The sequence below is a fragment of the Apus apus genome, chromosome 20 (assembly GCF_020740795.1).
Source record: "Apus apus isolate bApuApu2 chromosome 20, bApuApu2.pri.cur, whole genome shotgun sequence".
NCBI classification, from domain to species: domain Eukaryota; kingdom Metazoa; phylum Chordata; class Aves; order Apodiformes; family Apodidae; genus Apus; species Apus apus.
In genome coordinates this window covers 7,405,507-7,425,429 of record NC_067301.1, presented here as the reverse complement: position 1 = coordinate 7,425,429, position 19,923 = coordinate 7,405,507, and the positions used below count along the sequence as shown (strand labels likewise).

At 49.6% G+C, this 19,923-nt stretch overlaps 1 protein-coding gene across 1 annotated transcript in view; it reads right to left on the bottom strand.

Annotated features, from left to right (window-relative positions):
• Nucleotides 1-1,891: 1,891 nt before the first annotated feature.
• SPEN (spen family transcriptional repressor) overlaps nt 1,892-19,923 on the bottom strand; it is a 68,640-nt gene continuing 50,608 nt past the window's right edge. Inside the window, 6 exon segments of the mRNA XM_051637338.1 lie at nt 1,892-3,509; nt 4,633-4,791; nt 5,730-5,924; nt 6,748-7,161; nt 7,910-15,842; nt 18,259-18,359. Of these exon segments, the coding sequence (XP_051493298.1) occupies nt 3,378-3,509; nt 4,633-4,791; nt 5,730-5,924; nt 6,748-7,161; nt 7,910-15,842; nt 18,259-18,359 (8,934 nt within the window). The 3' untranslated portion in view covers nt 1,892-3,377.

Below are 19,923 nucleotides of genomic sequence, written 5' to 3'. Positions count from 1 at the left end.
TCGCTCCCCCACCCAAAGCACAGACGGGATGGGTGGACGGAGGGAAGGATGGCTGGACAAACAGACAGACGTGTGGGTGGATGGATGGAGCGATGGGCGTGGCTGGACGGACGCAAAGACACAAGAAGAGTTGCAGATCCATCCATGGCTGGTTGGACACATGGATGAATGGGCTGGAAGGACAACCGCACAACCGGGTGTGAAATGGTTGTTTTTTGAGAGGGGCCCTTGGGGTAAAGTGTTCATTTTTGGGACATTTTGCTGGAGGGTGGAGGAATGTCGGGCTGTACGTACAAGTGTCCATCAGTCCAGCCGGACGTTCCAGTGTCCATCGCTGGACACGTCCGTGTGTCTGGTGGATCAGCCAGTGTCCGTGTGTCCAGCAAACGTGTGACTGGAGAGATGGATGGATGGACACACAGCATAAATGGGCAAAAAATGGACTCTTTTGCCCCAAAGGCCACACACACACACCCCCATCCGTGCGGTTGTCCTTCCAGCCCATCCATCCATGTGTCCAACCAGCCATGGATGGATCTGCAACTCTTCTTGTGTCTTTGCGTCCGTCCAGCCACGCCCATCGCTCCATCCATCCACCCACACGTCTGTCTGTTTGTCCAGCCATCCTTCCCTCCGTCCACCCATCCCGTCTGTGCTTTGGGTGGGGGAGCGATGGGGACAGACAGACCCGTGCCCGTCCAGCTGGATGCACAGACCCTGCACGGACAGACAGACACACGGACGTGTCTGTGCAGCCAGGACAGGTGCCCGTCCAGCCGGACACGTGGTCAGGGGATGGATGGATGGATGCAGGGATGGTTGGACATCCTGATGGACACACAGACAGTGGCTCATCCAGCTGGACACACGGACAGACCCCAGGAGACACCGAGGGCTGCAGCTCCAGTTGGACAGACGGACACATGCTGTGCAGCCCCACCCCTCCAGCTGCTCCCCCTCCTGAAATCCCCCCCCCTCCCCAAATGGGACCTTTTGCCCCAAAGGCCCCGCTCCAGAACCCAGGAATTTCACCATCCATCACAGGCAGGATCAGGCCCTTTGAGCCCCCCCCCCCGCCATCCATCTTTCCATCCACCTCCCTCCCAACCCACCCCTGGGGCTATGGGGGGGTCTAAGGCCCCATCCTATGCCCAAGACCCCCCAGTCCCACCCCCTCCTCATGGGGTGTCCCCAGCCAAGCCTCCAGACAGGGCAGAACAGGGTGGGGCTCCCACCCCCTGCCCCATCCTGGGGCACCAGCAGCACCTTTTTTTCTTTTTTTTAACCCAAACCAGGTTCTCCTCCACCCCCCACCCCACTCGTGTGTGGGGGGAGCAGGGCTGGGGTCTCCCCTCTTTACCCCCCAACCCCACTGGCTGCGTACAACTACCCTGATTTTTCCCCAAACCTCCTTTTTTAATCACATCTTGATTTCAACCAGTGATTAACTCAGGGTTTCACAGAACGATCCTGGTTGGAAAAGACCTTGAAGATCATCAAGTCCAGCCACACCCTGCATCTTCTCCTTCAGCGCTTACATCCTTTTGGTGCCTCCCACCAGCTCCTGGTGCCTTTCCACTCCCACTTTTGGGTGGAAAAACAGCAAAAAATGATGGTGGGGATTATTTTTTGTTGGGGTTGTTTTTTTTCCAAGCAGTTGGAAATTAAGTGTGAGGGGGAAAATAAAATAAAATCATCTTAACTTGGGTTTTTCAACAGATAAAAATTTTTAACGACCCCTCAGGGGGAAATCATCAGAGATTTGATTTATTTGAATAAAATGATGGGCTGGTTGGTTGGGTTTTAAATTGGTGATGGCACCAGGGGGGGTCCCCAAAGCCCCTTTTGTCCCCCTCACCCCATCCCAAGGAATGAGCTCAGGGCACTCAAGTGTTTTGTATTTTTTAATAAAGTTTGTAATCCAATGGACACACAAAACAAAACTGCGCTGAGAAAAAAAAAACACAACAACAACAACAAAAAAAAAAAACAACAACAAACCAAACCAACAAAAAACAAAACAGTTCCATAAATTAATAAGTGTTAGGGAAGGCAAAGTTGGGGGGTGGGGGGAGAAGGGAAAAAGGGGGGGATCCAAAGTCTTTTTGTACAAGTGTATAACACTTCCACAGCTGATGAGACTGGGGGGGGGGGATGTTTAAATGAAGAGCACTTACAAATGAGGGACAATACAAAGTCTGAGTATGAAAATAAGATTTTTTTTCTCTGAAAACACATTTTTTTCCTTTTTTTTTTCCTTTTTTTTCTTTTTTTTTTTTTTTGGCACAGATTAAAAAAAAATGTTATGTCGTGGGGGGTTGGATTTTTGTTTCTTTTTTTTGTTTGTTTCTTTTTTAAGTCAGTATTATATATATTTATATATATTATATATATATTTATATATACACACACCCACTGAGTTCTGCATATCCCACCAGGAAGGAAAATAACTCTCTCCCTTTTTGTTTGTTATTTTTCTGTTGTAGGTTTTCAGTGTAAACTGTACATCCCAGATGAAGAGAAGACGGCTGCAGCAGGGGCAGGTGGAGGAGAGGGAGGTTTCACATCCAGAAGAAAACAGGACTTGACGCCAAAAAAAAAATAACAACCCCCGGAGGAAAAGGAACCAAAAACAAATGAAAAAAAAACAAACAGAAAAGCAACCAATAAAATAAAAAGGTGTGTGAAATGATCCTTGACCCACAGATGTCAGGCCCCAGGTCCTGCATTTCAGTCCACCGTGTGTCCGTGTGTGTCAAGACATCCAGAACGTCACAGCGTGTCCCCAACTGTGCAAAGGTCCAAGTCACTAATTTAGTGCAAAGGCAGTTCAGGTTCTTCTTTTTTTTTCTTTTTTTTTTTTTTTTTTGTGTAGGTCTGTATTTTTAATTCTTCTCTTTTTTTGGCTTTTTTTTTGCGTCGGTTTTTGTCGTGGTGTTTTTTTTTTTTCCTTTTTTTCTCATTTTCGTTTTGTTAAAAAAAATAAGCCCTCCTTTTGTCTCTTCTTTTTTTTTTTTTTTTTTGTCCCCAAAAAGGAGGCACAGGAAACCCCCCCACCAGCCCCTCTGCTGAGTGCATCAGTTGTCCAGAAGCTAAAGCAACATGTAAACATCCAAGGTAGCAGAACCACTACCCAGCAACAGTTTGATCGAGGGCAGGAGGCTGGTGGGTCTGGCAGCATTTTCTTATTTCATCACTTTCATTCTCTCTTTTATTTTCTCTTGTGGTTTTTTTTCTGGGCTTTTTCTTTTTTTCCTCTTTTTTTTGTTTTGTTTTTTTTTTTTTTGGTGTGGTGTTTTTTTTTTTTGCTGCAGGGCCTTGGAGGAAAAAAAAATATAGAACTGAAAAAGAATCAAAGTCAGGAACTGGTAAACAGCTCATACCGAGGCGATGACGATCATCAGGTGAGGGGAGATGTTGGAGATGCTGGCCAGGAGGTCCGGGGCGAGACGGGAGAGGTGGCTCTCTGAAAATTCACAGGGTGGGAAGATCTGCAGAACGTAGGCAGGCTGGGAGAGAGGGGGGGAAAAAAACAGGGATGAGGGAGAGGGAAAATAATCCCCAGGGATGAGGGAAGGAAAAAAAAATACAAGGATGAGGGAGGGGAAAAAAATCAAACGAGGAGGGAGAAGCCCGGGTGAGGGGTGGGCAAAATTGTTGTGAAATTTGGGTGATGTTTTTGGGGTGATTCAAGGCTTATCAAGCATCATATTTCTATGAAAGCAGGGTGTGGTTGCCAAGGTGGGGAGATTTTCCAGCTGCCGGTTTGACTGAGAAAGGCAGAAAAAAAACCCTTAAATTATCATTTTTGCTCTGAGCACTGACTGCTCATTCAGGGCTGTTTCTACCCAGGAAACAGATTAAATTTAACTTGATCAGCAACGTGGCTGGAATAAACAGAGTAACATCATGAACAAACCCAAATGTTTTGTCTTGATGTGGCCAAGAGCAAGAAAGCTCCAGGTGTTCTGGAGAAATTGGTATGAGGAAGAAGTGAGGAATCAACATCCAACACAGAAAAAGAATTGGAAAATGGAACTGGTTTGTTCTCCTAGAATCATATCATGGAATCATGGAATGGTTTGGGTTGGAAGGGACCTTAAAGATCACCTAGATCCAACCCCCCTGCATGGGCAGGGACACCTCCCACCAGACCAGGTTGCTCCAGGTGTCTCACCATCCTCACACTAAAGAATTCCCACCTCACGTCCAACCTAAATCTCCCCTCTTCCAGTTTTAATCCATGCCCCCTGCTCCCATCCCTCCCTGCCCTTGTCCCAAGTCCCTCCCCAGCTTTCCTGGAGCCCCTTCAGGCACTGGAAGCTGCTCTAAGGTCTCCCTGGAGCCTTCTCCTCTCCAGGCTGAACACCCCAACTCTCCCAGCCTGAAGAAACTGAGCTGTGAATGAACTGAGGATATTTGGGGCTATGTTTTTGCTTTAGTTTTATATTCAGTAATTTTATTGATGACATTTTGGGTGGGGATGTAAGCAGCCAGCACGGCAAACGTGGGGGTTTCACCCCAAAACCAGGCACCTCAACTGCGCCTCCTAGGAAAGAGCTGGGTGGAAGGTTTCTCTACCTATGGATTTGGTTTATCTAGGTGTTCCCAGGGGTTTTTCTCTGCCCATACCTGATTGGAGCCGGGGTTGGGGACATTGATGATGCCTGCAGCTTGCTTGGCCTGCAGGTAGCTGATGAAGGCAGCCTTCAGAGACTCTGTCTGGTTCACCACATCCTCCTGGTCCCGGCCGCAGGGCAGGGCCAGTAACAGGCAGTAATCGCTCTCCACCTGGAGAGAAAACATAGGAATTGTGGAAAGGGCTGCTGGGAACAGGCTCCTACCCAAGAGACAATCACTGTCTGCAGTCTGAAATCCTCTCTTGGAACTCTTTGAACTAGATGATCTTCAGAAGGCCCTTCCAGCCCCAACCACTAACTCCTTCACAGCTACAAAAGACGTGCCGAGAGCTCGGCCAGCCCAGATGGTGGGAAGGACCAAAACCTACTGAGTTCCACAGCCAGCTGAATTCCACAGATGTGTCAGAGCCAGCAGGAGTTTTGTTTTGGCCAAGGGAGGTGACTTCAAAGGTTTCCCAAGCCCACCATTTCCTTTTCCTAAAATCACCAGTTTTGGTTGGAAGGGACATTCAAGATCACCTAGATCCAACCCCCCCTGCATGGGCAGGGACACCTCCCACCAGACCAGGCTGCTCCAAGCCCCATCCAACCTGCCCTTCAACACTGCCAGGGATGGGGCAGCCACAGCTTCCCTGGGCAACCTGGGCCAGGGTCTCACCACCCTCACAGCAAAAAATTTCCTCCTCATGTCCAACCTCAATCTCCCCTCTTCCAGTTTTCATCCATCCCCCTCATCCCATCCCTCCCTGCCCTTGTCCCAAGTTCCTCCCCAGCTTTCCTGGAGCCCCTTCAGGCACTGGAAGGTGCTCTAAAGTCTCCCTGGAGCCTTCTCCTCTCCAGGCTGAACACCCCAACTCTCCCAGTCTGTCTCCAGAGCAGAGCTGCTCCAGCCCTTAGATCATCTCCACAGCCTCCTCTGGACTCCCTGGGACAATGGAAATGGCCCAACCATTACTCAAACCCCGAAACAACCCAGTATGAGCTGAGGTTTCTGCAAGAAGTGCTGGGGTTTTGCGTCATGTGGCTGGCAAGAACAGCCCAACTTCCAGCACACAGATCTAATGGCTCTTCCCAATCAAACCCCCTCACCATCATCCTGCGGGCCACCCCCTCCAGCTGGGAGGCCTCCAGCCGCATGCGCTGGGCGATCCTCAGGGGGGGTCCCCCCTCCGGCGCCGGCAGCGACCGGTGCGCCAGGACGTTGTTACCGGAGACAAAGTGGAGCTGAACGGCGGCCGTGTCATTTTTGAGAGCCAGAAGGCCCTGCCAGACAATTGGGTATTTCTGGAAAGAGAGGGAGAAGAAATATTACCCACCAACAAATGAGAAGGGGGGGGGAATCTTCAACCCCATCTGAGCTGCTCGTTTGCCTCCGATACTTCCCCAGGGAATCGTGTTGGTTTTGCTCTAAGGACTCGGTGCCCCTCGAACGCGTCAACCCAGGCTTGGGTCAGGTCCTGCTACATCAGGAATTCATCCCTTTTCCTTCCAACTGGCTAATATGTCTGGGAAGCTGCCTTCATCCTAACATGAGAGCACTTCCCAACCTTCCAGCCTCCAGCACAGGGCTGTTACCAAATGGTATTTTCTCTCTTACAAACAGGAGAATCGAGGAACAGCAGCAGCAGGAGCGCTGCTCAAGGTTACACGTGAAATAGCGCTGAACACAACTCTGGTTCCTCATCAGTACCTGCTCCTCGCCATCCCCTTCCTCTTCCTCAGTCTCTAGGCTTTCGGAAGGTGTTTTTGTTCTTTCTTTAAACACACCACCACTCTTCCCTGCCTGTGAAGAAAACCCTCCCAAGAAAAAGCTGACTGGAGAATGTTGCAGCTTTGCCTGCCTGAGCCTGCAGGCAGCTTGAGAGGACAAGCAGAGGAACCCGGGCTGCTCTGCATGAGCAGAGCCTGTCATGAGCCTTCAGTAAGTGCCACGTGGACTAAAATTCCCCAGGGACAGAGGAGCCATCATCTCCTCTGCTTCTGAAGTGTCTGACACAAGAGAGGTCAGACCTTGATGCCTCAGGTGAGACAAGCTCTGCAGAACCTTATTATTTCTCCCTGGACAAGGAGGTGCTCAGGCAGGAGAAGAGGCCGGAGCGACACATACCGTCAGCAGCTGAACCATATCCACAGGTCTCTGGGAAACGGGGTGAGGAGATGGCTCTTGCTTGAGAGCAGACTGGGGCTCTGGGCGGTTGAGGGGCAGCCCGGGGGGGGCCCCGGGACCCGAGGTGGTTGGGATAAACATGGATTGCTTGGGAACCGCCTGAGGCTGGTGCGGTGACGGAAGCTCCTGTTTGATGGAAATGGCGACGGGCGAAGGGTAGGAGGTCTGGCCCGTGTCTGCTTGTGCCCTCTGAAGGTGGACGTGAGGGTCCAGGGGTGCTGCATGCCTATTTACAGTGGGATGGTGACTCTGGTCGGGTCCTGCTGCTGGTGGGCCCTTGGGATCCTGTGGGATCTGAGGAGTCTTGCTGCGTACTGGCTGGCTGGGGTGCGAGTGTTCACCCTCTGGCAGACCCTGGGGAGCAGGCAGCAGGGAAAAAAGGGAAGATTTGAGGCCATGGACAAATCAGAACTTGTTAATTCAACGACAGGCCTGCCAGGATGCCTGCAGGTCGTTGGCAGAGGACTCTGTGTCTCTATGCCACAGCACTACTCCTGCTGTGGTGGTGCCTGGACCAGTCCCCCTTCCAGGGCAACCCCAGCAGTCTCTCACATCCAAGGGCACCAGATCCCGACTACAAGCCCAGCCTCAGCCGTGTCATCCTGCTGAGGATGGGTGACCCGGGGCCACCTCGACACTGACAGTTCTCCCCTCAACACCTTCAAATCAAGAAACCTGTAGGTAGGCTGGAGTCCTGGAGAAGTTAAGAAAACAGGTTTTTTGGCTTCCTCTAATGCCAAGCAGGATTCAAATCCCATTTCCTAAAGAAAAACAGCTCCTCTTGTGCTATGAACTTAAGCAAAGCCTGGAGACTAACCAGAGAGAGCTCAACTCGGCTCCTGTGGCCATGAAGAGCTGCACTGGGGCTGTCACTAGCTTGAAATGCTCCAGATTTCAGGTAGAATCATCAAATCACAGACTGGTTTGGGTTGGAGAGACATTAAAGATCATCCAGTCCCAACCCCCTGCATGGGCAGGGACACCTCCCACCAGCCCAGGCTGCTCCAAGCCCCATCCAACCTGCCCTTCAACACTCCCAGGGATGGGGCAGCCACAGCTCTTCTGGACAACACGTGCCCAGGAGAAGGGGTTTATTTCTCACCTGAGATGGGGTCATGCTCCGGGAAGGCAATCCGATCGGCGAGGCACCTGGGAACTGAGGATGCCCCAGCTGTGCTGCCGTGTGGTAATTCCTCATGTCTCCGTACACAGACCGGTAGTCGTGGAAGGAGCTCCCTGCGGGATGCATGATCTGCACCCCGTGTGGTACCACCACCGGCTGCGTCAGAGGCAGTCCAGGCAGCTGGCTGCTGGAGGGGACACTGAGGAGCCGGGGCTCGCTGTGAGGAGAATGTGCCATCTTCCCTTCTGAGGATTTTGGCGTCTCTTTTCCGGGCTGTGGGGTCTTACTGACGGGGGGAGTCTTCCCGGCCCCTTCAGGTGTTCGGGATTGTCTGGTTTCTGAGTGGTGTTCGCCCACGGCGGCCATGTGTGGGTGCATGATCATCCTGACATCCCGGGGGACGTTGTACTGGTCCAGCCTGATGCTGCTGGGGTGCATGCGGTAATCCGGCTGCATCACCAGCACGTCGGACTGCACGGGGGCTGGTCCTCGGCACACCGTGCTGTGGTGGTAGTGCATCTCCTCCTCGGAAGCGTGCTGAGAAGACAGAGGAGGTATCACCATCTCCCGGATGGGAGCTGGCTGGGGCGTGCTGGATCGCTGAGGCTTGATCTCTATCTGGGGTTGCAGAGCAGCTCGGGGGGAGTGGAGCGCTTCCGGGCGGATGCCGTAAGGGATGCTGGAAAGAGGAGGGGTGTTCATCCTCACCTCGCCTTGGGACAGATGGCCCAGGGAGACGGTCTGCGTGACACTATGAGGGGGCATGATAACGGATTGCTCAGGATGCATGCTGGATATGTACTGAGGAACGGGAATTCCTGGAGCCAGCATGACCGGGGTGCTGCTGGATAAAGCCGGAGAGGAGGTGCTGCCAGGATGGCAGGCGCGGGGGAAGGGCGATGGCGAGTGCCCGCTGGTACGTGGCGAGTGCGGCTCCTGTTTGGTGACCCCTAGGTGGGAAATCGTCCGGTCTGTTGGGGTGCTGGGTCCTGAGCTGACGTGGTTTGCTTCCGAATGCATTTTCCCAGAGAGGGAAGGATGATGAGGACTGACTCCAGGACTCAGGTTGGAGGGTTGCAGAGTCTTGGTCTCCACTTTCAGAGCAGCCGGATCAGACAGTTTTTTGTTCACAACCATCTGGTTGGGGACAAGCACGGGTGGAGTGTTTCCAGTCTGAGTGAGGACTTTACTGGGCTGAGAGGCTGGAGTCTGGACAGAGAGATGGGACGAGTCAGACTTCTCCAGTGCAGCACGCTCCTGTTTCACTGAGGAGATGACGGGCGACGTGTTGTAAGGTTGTGTTCCTAGTACCAAAGAGGAGTGGGTGGAAACAGTCCCGTAGCCGGCCGAGGTCTGGGAGCCTTTTGGCGTTGGCTGCGAAGGTGTGATGGGCTCCTGTTTAATCTGAGACTTGGACACAGACTGCTGGAACTCGATGTCGACAGCACTGGCTGGGGGAATCTGGCTGATCTTGGCACTAATTCGCTGAGGGCCTTCTGTCTTCTGCCCCGAGTAACTCAGGAGCACCACGCCTTCCGAGGTGTTGACCCGCAGCCCCGGACTGGACCCAGACTCTACGGGCCTCTCCTCAATAATAGACATTGATCCCGGGTGGAATCTACTGTTATCATTTGTGCTTGACCTCTGTTTAAATTTCGGCGAGGGAGCGTTGACGAGACATGTCTGGGTTTGGGGAGCTTGTTTCACCAAGGTGATCCTTGGAGCCTCCTCCAGATCCACACTGTGGGGCATCCTACTTATCACAGACGTGGCTTTGGGAGCAATCACAGTACTGATCTTTTCCTTCTCACTGAACACAGGTGCTTCGGCCACCGGTGGATCCAAGGCGTTGGTGACAGGAACGGCTGGCTTCTCCTCTGAAACTGGCTTTATGGCCTCCACCACGGGGTGCAGAGGTGCCTCCTCCAAACGAGGAGCACTCACTGGCTCAGCGTGCGTCGTTGTCACGTGTGTGGAGGATATGCTCGTGGCCGAGACGTATTTGGGCTCCATGAGAATCTTCCTCAACGTGCTGGAGTTTGTATCAATATCCGATGCCTTCGTGTCTGGAGGGAGAGCAGGAGGTGGTGTGGAATGGGCACGGGGCTCCTCATGCCTGACCATCCACTCCGGGACCTTGGCAGCACTGGAGTGAAGGGGGACAATGGCAGTGGGTACTGGGGTGGGCAGTTTGGCCACCGTGGCTGCCAAAGGGATGGTGGGAAGGGCTGCACTTGGGGCACTCGGCGGTGTGACAGGCGCATTCTCCATGGGCGACCGTATCTTGAAGCCACCTTGACTCCCCTCATCCAGAGGAGCCGGTGGGGTGGCCAGGTCCAGAGGAGCTGGGACAGGTGCTTTTGGAGAGGTGCTGCTCTCAGTGATGGCTTCGTGGATGACCACATCAGCAGCTGCAGCTTTGCTGGCGTCGGAAGCACTTGGCTCCGTGGATGCTTGAGCTGTGGGTTTGGTTTGCTTTTCCTCCTTCGAGGCTTCTTCAGGTTTTGCTTTCACTTCACTGGCGGGGGGTGACTTGCTCTGCACCCTCTCCGGCTCAAAGGCATTGACTTCGGCGATGTCGCCCTTCCTGCCCGTGCTCCTTTTGCGCCTGTGCCGTGTGCTTTTCTGGCGGCCCTTTTCCTTCCGAGCAACTTCAGCCTCCTGCAAGGTCTCAGCTTCCTGTGCGGAGTTGGAAGACTCACTGAAGCTGACCTCAGCCTCCTTGCTCTCCATCTCTACTGCCGATGGAACAGCTCCGGGAACGGGCTGCACTGCGGCCTCGACGGCAGCCTCAGTTTCCAGGATATTATTCACTGCCTGGTCCGTCTCGGGCTCCATCTCCTCCCGAGGTGACTGTAGCACCAAGGGCTCTGCAGGGATTTCAGCTTCCGATTCAGCAGGATAGGTGGGGGGTGCAGGAAAGCTTTCTGTCTCCCCAGAAATATCATTGATGATGGAGCCGATGGCTGCTGCCAACTCCGTTTCACTGGCCTGATGGGCAGGTTTATCCCCTTCCTCCTCCTGACGAACCTCAGGCACGTCTGCCGGTGGCTCCTTGTAGGCAGCAATCGACGGGGGAGTTTCAGTCAACTTTGCAATGTTCTCCACAGCCTGCTCGAGTTCAATCTGTTTTGCTAACTGGGCAGCTTCGGGGGACTGCTTTGGTTCCCGCATCACCTCTTTTTCTGCTTCTGGGAATGAATCTTCCACCTCGTTCTTAGCAAAATGGGGTGGCAAGATGTCCTCTTTTGGAGGGCTCTTCATCTTGGCCGGCGACACCGCCACCGGCTCCACCTCCTCCTCCGTTGGCCGCAAGGCGCCCTTGACCTCATCCACGTTGAGGCGTATTTCTACATTTTTGAGACAAACAGATGCTTTATCTACAACAGTTTTGGTATTTTTGTACCTTCCCCTTTTGGATTTTGTAACCTTTTCTGGTGCCGGCTTCTTCTCAATGATCTCAACCATAGGGATTTCTAGCTGGTTTTTCTCCACATCCAGTTCTTTCCTGTCACGTTTCTGCTCACTCACTGGCGGTTCTTTATCAGTGGCTTTTGCTTTGTTGCTGTTGTCACCAATGTTCAATTCCTGACCACTTCTCTCAGCAGCATCTTCAGATTCAGTTGAGGTATCAGCTTTTGGTTCGTTCTTCCCTTTCTTCCCCTGTTGGCTGGTAGCAGCTGATGAGTGACTGTGTGTTAGCTTCTGGGATCTAGGAGACCTCCAACCTTCCGCAGGCTTAGGAGCTTCCACAGCATCTTTAGTTTCAACCTCCTCCACCTCTTGCTGTACTGGTTCTGTTTTTATTGGAGAGATGTCCTCCTCTGGCTTACGGCGGGTTTTTGGAGGTCTTCCCCTTCTTGGGGTCGTAGGAACAGTTGTCACCATTTCCTGGGGTTCCTTCTCCCCTCTCTTCCTGGTGGATCTGGTGACCTCCACAGAGTCCTTCACTGGAGATGGGCCTTCATTGTCCCCTGTGGTAGCATAGACTGACCTCACGTTTCTGCGCCTAGTCCGGCCTATTGGCAAGCTTGGCTCCACGTTTTCTGGCTCTGCAGCAGAACTAGGTGATTTAGCAGCATTCCTGGAAACTTTCTCTGGTTCCACTTTCAATTCAGAAAGCTTCTGTGTTTCCCCACGAGGAGAACTTGACCTTTTGAGTTTTTCACGGTCAATTCTTTCACTCTTCCTCGTGACGGGCTTTTCCACAACACTGGCTGCAGCCGCCTGCACGGGAGTCTTGGAGCGTTTGCTCTTGTAAGACTTTTTATCTTTTACAACAACTGGAGGTTCAACTTCCATATCATTGTCAGAAACCGGCGGCAGAACCTCGGCAGCCACCTCCACTTTTTGACTCACACTGGCATCAGTGTTGGCAGAAGGAGGGTTTTCTTCTTTAGGCTCAGCAATCTCATCAGACTTCTGAACTAGCTTGGGTGGAGGTGGAATCAACTGGGCAGCTTCAGGTTCTGGATCTACACTGATGTCTGGTTGGGAATACGAAGCTCCAGGAGTGGGAGGCTTGGTATCCAGGTATGAAGGATGCTCTGTTGCCACAGCGTCTTCCTCTGGTGCCAGGGTTGTAGCAACAACTTCTTTACTAGCTTCTACGACTGGCGGGGGCTCAGTTTGCTCAGGTGGTTCAGTTTTGACAGGAGCAGTGAGTTCAGGAAAAGGTTTTTGTTCCTCCGCTGCAGAAGCAGGTTCAGATGGTTTTTCTTCTTTTACAGAAGCTGGTTCCACCACCACCTTTTCATTCACTACCTTCTCAGAAGCAACTGGCGCTGGTTCCTGTGGTAGGACAGCCACTGAAGAGGGACCAATCACTGAGGAAGTTTTATGTTCTGGTTCTTTATTATCAGGAACAGTTTCTGGTGTTTTTGGCTGGTTTTCTTTATCTTCCTGTTTTTCCACTTCTTTTGGTTTCTGATCCTTCTCTTTTTCTTTCTGCTGCATTCTTGTCAGTTCAATAAACCGACTGTGGAAGAGAACCACGGGTTCTTGCACCAAATCAGCCGCACTGTTTGTCCCATCAGAGGATGACTGTCTCCCGTACAATCTACCAGAAATGAAGTCAAGATCATCATCTTTTCTCTCCAAATGCTGCAGGCGCTTAGAGTCCTGCTCAAAGATTGAACTGTGCAAAAAACGAGAAGCAAAGAGTTCTTGCCTCTCTTGTTCCTCCTCTTTATGATCTTCTTTCTTATCATCCAGTTTGCCACCTTCTGAATCGGTCCTGATTTTTTTCTTTTTCATATACCAAGATGGAATAGGTCTCGGAGCAGAGTCAACCTTCTCTTTGTCTTTATTGTTTCTAAAACTAGCAAATCTTGAATCCCAATCTAGAAAGGACCAGTTTTCTTCTCTGGATGAAGAGAGAGATTTAGCTCTTTCAAGCAACGCTTTTGTGTCTGGTGTGATTGTCTTGTCTAATGCAAAAGAGTAAAATTTGTTTCTTTCTAAGGAACTTGACAGTCTTTCCTCTCTTTCACGTAACTTCTCTTCTCTGTCCCTTAATAAAAAAGATAACCTGGAACTCTCTAACAAGGATGAGGCCTTTGGGGAATGGGGCTTGTTTTCACTGTCCTCATCTGAATCTGAAGGCACCTCCCCGGGTTCCAGGTCTCGGACAGATCGCTTGCGTATGCTGTCTCTTTTGACGATGCTGCTTGGAAAGCTGATATCAACTCTGCCAGGCTCCTGCTTCACTTGTGTTTCCCACCTACTCGAGTCATCTTCAGAACTCAGCACAGACAGTTTTATTTTAGCCATTTCTGCCATCTGCTCCCTTCTGCTGGAATCATAAGGATTAAATTTCAGCGAGTCCTCCCTCACAGTCATGTTAGAGTACGAAAGACCCTTTTCTTCTATTTTAGGTGACTCTTTGGTTTCCTTTAATGGCATTAGCCTCGGAGAATCAAGCGTGTCGTCATCTTCATGGAAAGGGAAGTGTCTGATACTGGGGGAACAGGACGTCCTTTCAGAGTCCTCACTCACCTGACGAGAACTTCTGTAGTTTCTTTCTCTTTTAGTGCTAATTTCAAAGTCAAACTGGTCAGTCTTTTTCCTTTTACTTGGTGGAGAGTCATCGGTGACGTCTTGTGGAGGTTTTCCCACCTCGTGAACCAAGCTCCGTCTTTCATATTCATCCACATCTTTCTTTGGACTGCCAAACTTCTCAGACTTGGCAATCTCCATTTCCAGCTGCTGTTTTAACCTGCGACTTTGCTCCATTTGTTTCCTGTAGCTTTGTGTGTGGTCGATGTCAATGCCAATTTTCTCCTCTGTATCAGTTGACTGAGGTTTCTCTTGGCCAAGCTTATGCTCAGGTGTGTCTTCAGGAAGACCAGAGTAATTCTTCCTCGTCTCCTCTCTCTCTGTTCCTGGGTCATCTAGTAGCTGTACCTGTTTATGCTGGGGTTTCACTGGGTTCAGTTTTTTGGAAGAGAGTTCCTGAACTTCCGCTGGTTCGTCGGCTGCCTCCATCAGCCTCGCCTGCAGATCTAGGGAGGGACGCACGCCAATCCCACCAACATTGAGAGTCTCCTGAACTTCTTTGGGACTAGTAACAGGAATAAGCCTTTCCAGTTTGAGTTTTTTAGATTCCCTTTTAAGCATCTCTTTCCTCAGGGGTTTTCTCTCCAGTTCTCCTTCCCTTAACACTGGTGCTTCTCTAGAGGAGGCCGTTGCATCGAGCTGCTTTTTCAAAACCATGCGCACCTCTTCCTCATCCTGGCTGCTTCTTTTTACTTCTACTTTTTGCCTGTCAGGCTTCAGATTTGCATCAGCAAAACGCCTTTTACGAGCCTCCAACTTGTCTAAATCTACTGCATTGGCCCCCTCAGAAGTTTGCTCTGTCTTCAAGTGCTTTTTGGGTTTCAGTTTTCCCTCCTTATCCACCACTTCTACATGACTGGCAAGGGCTTTCTCTTTCTGTACCTTGGTTCTGACAGGTTCCAGTTTAGACTGCTCAGACTTGGTTTGCTCAGCTTGAGATGTCTGTGTTTTCTGCTCAAGAAGTGGAGACTTCATAGTGTCATTATCAAGCTTTGCTCTCAGTTTCTCCAAGGCAGGCTGATCAATAACTTTCCCTTCCTTCTCTTTCACTCGGGTCAACACAACGCAGGGCATCAGCTCCAGGCGGTTTTTAGCCGTCCCTTCCTTGTCACCTCTCTCTTTACTTTGCTTACTGTTCCCCTTCAGTTTTTCAGGGCTGGGCTCTCTCTCATTCTCTTGATCTGTTTCAGAAGACTGAGAGCTGGGTGAGTGAATTTTTGCTTTTCGCTTTTGCTTATCAGTTTTCTCCTTTTCTAGCTTTTCAGGTTTTTCCTTCCTCACCAGGCGCTTCTCCTTCTCCACCCTCTCCTGCTCGAAGACACGCTCCTTCTCCGTCTTCTCGTTTTTTGTGTATCGTTCCACCCGGGCTTTGTCCAGCTTGTCGTATCGTGGAGGGGACAGGGAGCTGCAGCTGCCGCTGCGATCCGAGGACCTGCTGTAAATCCTCCTCTCCGAGTCACTCTGCAGCCTTTCCGATTGCGAGGGAGACGCCCCGGGGCTCTGCGGACGCCTGGAGTGCGTTGGGCTCTGGCTCCGCTCAATCGGTCTCCGCTCGTGGTCTCTGTCCCGATCGGATTCAAACCGTTCCCTCTCCCTCTCCCTCTCCCGCTGCCTGTAGCTGTATTCCCTGATGTCCTGCTCGTACGGATCGCCCCTGTAATCCCTGTACTCGCGCGGGTCGTCGTAATATCTTGGGTCGTAGTAGTCTCCTTGGTAGGGATCCCACTCCGCGTAGAATTCCCTGCCTCGAGCCGGGTATTCTCGCCGAGGATCTTCAGGATATGTCCCTGGTGTCCGAACAGTCTCGTAGTAAGTACGATCCGGGGCATATTCGTAAGATCCTCTTCTCTCATCTCTGCTAAATATAAGAATAAACGGATTATTTTTCCTTCTCAACCAACAGACTCGGCCACATTCTCTGCTGCATCGGGGAATCATTTAACGGCAACTTCTTTACACGCACACCAAGGCAACTGCTCCCAGCTGCCTGCTGAGGTTTAACACCAATGTGTGTGTGCAGTAGATTAAATGCTTTGTCAGGGTTTTTTTGCAGTTAACTGGTGATTTCCTGACAGCTCTGCCAGGCATCTTCCACCACCCTCACAGTGTCTTTTTTGGCAAATTCAAATGTTCCATTAAATGAAGGTGAAACCTGCCCAGCACCTGTGCACCCACACTCAGGCTGGCACAAACCTGAAACCTACCTCTGAAAAGAGGTCAAACCAAAACTAAAGGGTGGAACCTCTCCATTATTGAACAGTAAAGTGGCAACAAGGTTTCCTTAAAAATTCTAAAGTCTGTAAGTGATCACTCAATTCCAAAACCAGCTCCTTCTCTGCACATGACATTCTCTGATGTCACTTTGCCTGTTGACACTAAGACCAAAGCAACAACAAAAATCAAATTGTTGGGGAGAACAGATGAATTCATGGGAAGGACTCAGGAGAGTCAGTCAAGCAATTAACGTTATTATCTCAACACCTCCTAAAAGCAAAAATAAACCATTTATAACCCTGAATGTGCCTCTCTGTCAGAGGGGTGGCACAGAGCTCCGATTCTCCACCACTGCACAGTGTTTTGAACACTCACTTTCAGTTATTTAGCTTCACTGTTTATGGTTTATGTTAAAAACTTACACCTCCCACCTTTAAAGAAATGTACAAAATGGAAGAACGCAAAGAAACATAAGATGGAAGACAAGAACCTCATTCTGCAAGTGCAGTGAGGTTTAAAAAAACGTATAATGGTTTTTGTTTGGGTTTTTGTGCTGTTGTTTTTTTTCCTTTGGGTCCTCTTTAGACTGGCTACAACTACAACCTAAGAGCACCTGGTAGAATCATTGCAATGGACCATGAGCTGCCAGGAGGAGCTTGAAGGAGGACTGGAAGATGCAGAATGAGAAGACTGGCTGCAGAGCTTGCTCAGTCACTCTAATGTGACTCATTATTCCTGAGTATCTCATAATCACTGTGTGAGCATAATGACAGAAAAGGAAAAACAAAACTAACATGTACCCAAAGGATCACATTGTTCCAGAAATCAGTGTTCTACTCCAAATTATTTCACAAGGAGGACAAGCCCAGCTGACTCCTGTTTGTTATAAGAGAGCAAATAATGCACTTTTTTTTATTTTGGTGCAGTTTAGAGGAAATTATTCCTGACTGCTCTCTGGCACATCACAACATCTGGCAAGGACTGGGGAACACACACATTTATTTCCATTATGCAAATCCTGATTGACAATTTCCAAACCCTCCCTTGCTTTTAAATCTAGCAATTTTGCATGGATGCTAGAATAATCTATTTTGCTGCAAAAAACCCCTTGAATTTATCTGGCTCAGTGTCACACTGGGCTTATTCACAGGTAAACCAGAACCCTAACAATGAAGCAGCCTCTAAAGGTAATAAAAATGCACCCACACAAAAAGAAAATGCTTTTCAGCCCTCACCATAGTCATCAGGAATAAAACCACGGATGTTTACTCAGCCACTGGAGGGGAAAAAAGCACCAAACAGGGAGTGTTTCTGTGCCAGGCTGCTCTCAGCCACGGTCTGCAGAGATCCATGGCCAGGCAGGGGGAACACAAGCCTCTGCAGCACGGGAAAAATGGCTGGGCACCATTGTGACAGATGCTGAAGCAGAAGGACATCAACACAGAGCACATTTTTCATGTCAAAGAGCAAAAAACAAAGACTGCAGCCTCACTCTGATTATTTTATCATGTTAACAAAGTAAATTGTTGAAAAGGGAAAGGTGGAAGATCAAATTTTACTCTGCTCAACAGAGAAGCAGCTTATCAGACTGTATGTCCACCCAAAAATACACGTCCATGTCTCTGGAGGGTGAGGGAAGGTGTTACTGAGAAGTGATTCTTTGCATTCCTAAGAAATGATGAATGACTCACAACTGTGTCCTGCTGACCCACCACAGTCACCGGATACCAAAGATATAGATCACACAGACAGCTGAAACCTCTACCTCAGTATGAATTTCAGGAACCAACTACACTTCAGATGTGTGATTTCCTAACTGCTTCATCTGTGCAGTTCAAGTCTGACCACCTCAATTTCTTCATAAAAAATAAACTGAATAGGTAAACAACACTAAAAATTCGGCAAAATGTTGTTAATAAAACTTTAAGAAGAAGGATAAAGTTGAGAGGAATAGAAACAGTTGCTTGCTTAATTATTATGCCTTGAAGAAAGCTTTTAATTGCACTTAAGATGATGCTAGAGAAGTGAAACACTGCAATAAAGATATGGAGACATGCCTTCTTTCTGCCAGCATTTCATAGAAGTCTCTGATATCTTGACCCGTTTTCTCCATGGAATGATAAAATGCCAACTGACTCTCCCGGTTTGCAAAGTCCACCTGAAAAATAAAGGGTAAAAAAAAAAAAATCACCTTCAGAGAAACAGCCCAATCTGACAACACTTCACTGTCTGAGGACAGGAGTGGAACTGAAAATAGGGATGATGATACTGAACTAAAAATTGTCAAATGCTTCTCAGGACTGACCCTAAACATCCCCAAGGAGTAAAGACCTTTCCAAACTTGGCGTAACTGCTACATAACCACCTCCTTGCTGGGGCACGTTGGTGTAGCTGCCAGACCAGAGGCTTCTGTTCAGTAAAGCAGCAGGAAAAATACATTTGATTCTCATGGTATTGATGTTTTTAATACCAAGACTCCAATTACAGTTCCAAAGTCCCTTTCATCCCAGCGCAGTTCTGCAGCAGGTCAGTGTTATTCGTCTAGTTCAGACTCCAGGTTACTTGCCTGGGGTTACACTGCAAGGCAGGGATGAGAGAGGAACCAAGCCTCCTGAACTGCAGCTCCCCAGCCCAGCTACTCCAGGAGCTGTTTTCTAGCCGAGGGTGACAATATTAAGAAGCCAATGGCATTGCTGAAGCAAAAAAAAAAAATTACTAGAATGGATGTAACTGTGTATTCCACATAAAGCAATTTTTAAAAACATTTCTTCTCCTTCTTTTAAAAAAAATAAATCACCCTGGGTATTTGTATAACCACAGCAGGGGAGCTCAGACATACACACACCATGTGTGTTGCTTCTTCTGAAGTTGCTAAGTAGCAAGACCCACAAACAAGGTGTAAAACCTTTGAAATGACCACACATTTTACCAAAGATGAAGATGACTTCTATTCAACACCATGCTTAGAAACTACAGCATCTCCAGCTCCTCACCCCAGTGGGTGTGAAGCTGTTGGTTAATACACCAGATGAGAGATTAGGCTGGAAATCATTACCCACTCTTTAGGAGAGAAGAAAGGAGGAGGAGGAAGATAATTCAGAGGGTTGGCTGACACCTCACCTCCCCAATTAGTGGAACTGATGGGACAGTCAGAACAGGTATTACCACATTCACCCAAATCCAAGATATCCCTGTGTTGCTCCAGGAAAAAAACTCCTCCCCATCTATTCTTTTGTGTAGTGTTTTTAATTATTATTTTTAAAAATCTGTTAGAAGGAAGGAGCTGCCACCACAAGAGCAGACTGCATGCTTGGGTTGCCCACAACTAGCACTGACTGCCTCGGCCAGGTCAGGAGCTTGGACATCAGCCTGGAGCAGCTGGAATGCAGCCACATGTCATCCCAGAGGAACTCACCCCCAGATTTCACTTTTCTAGCAGGAAAATGGATCAAAAGTTTGCCTTGGATTCAGGTGAATGAGGAAGTAACACGGACACCAACACTGAGGAGCTCAGAGAGACAAGTTCAGTGAAACAGACGGCAGAACACTGGAAAAGGCTCAAGACACCCTAACAGCTTGACAAGCCGAGTAGGAAAAAATAAGCGTTAAGCCTTTGATATCTGGGACAGAACATGTCCCACTGAGTATTCCTTTTGCCTGGCAGTCTGCAAATGCCAGCACTTAAAGGGGTATTGGCCTAAAAACAATTGGTTTCTCTTTTT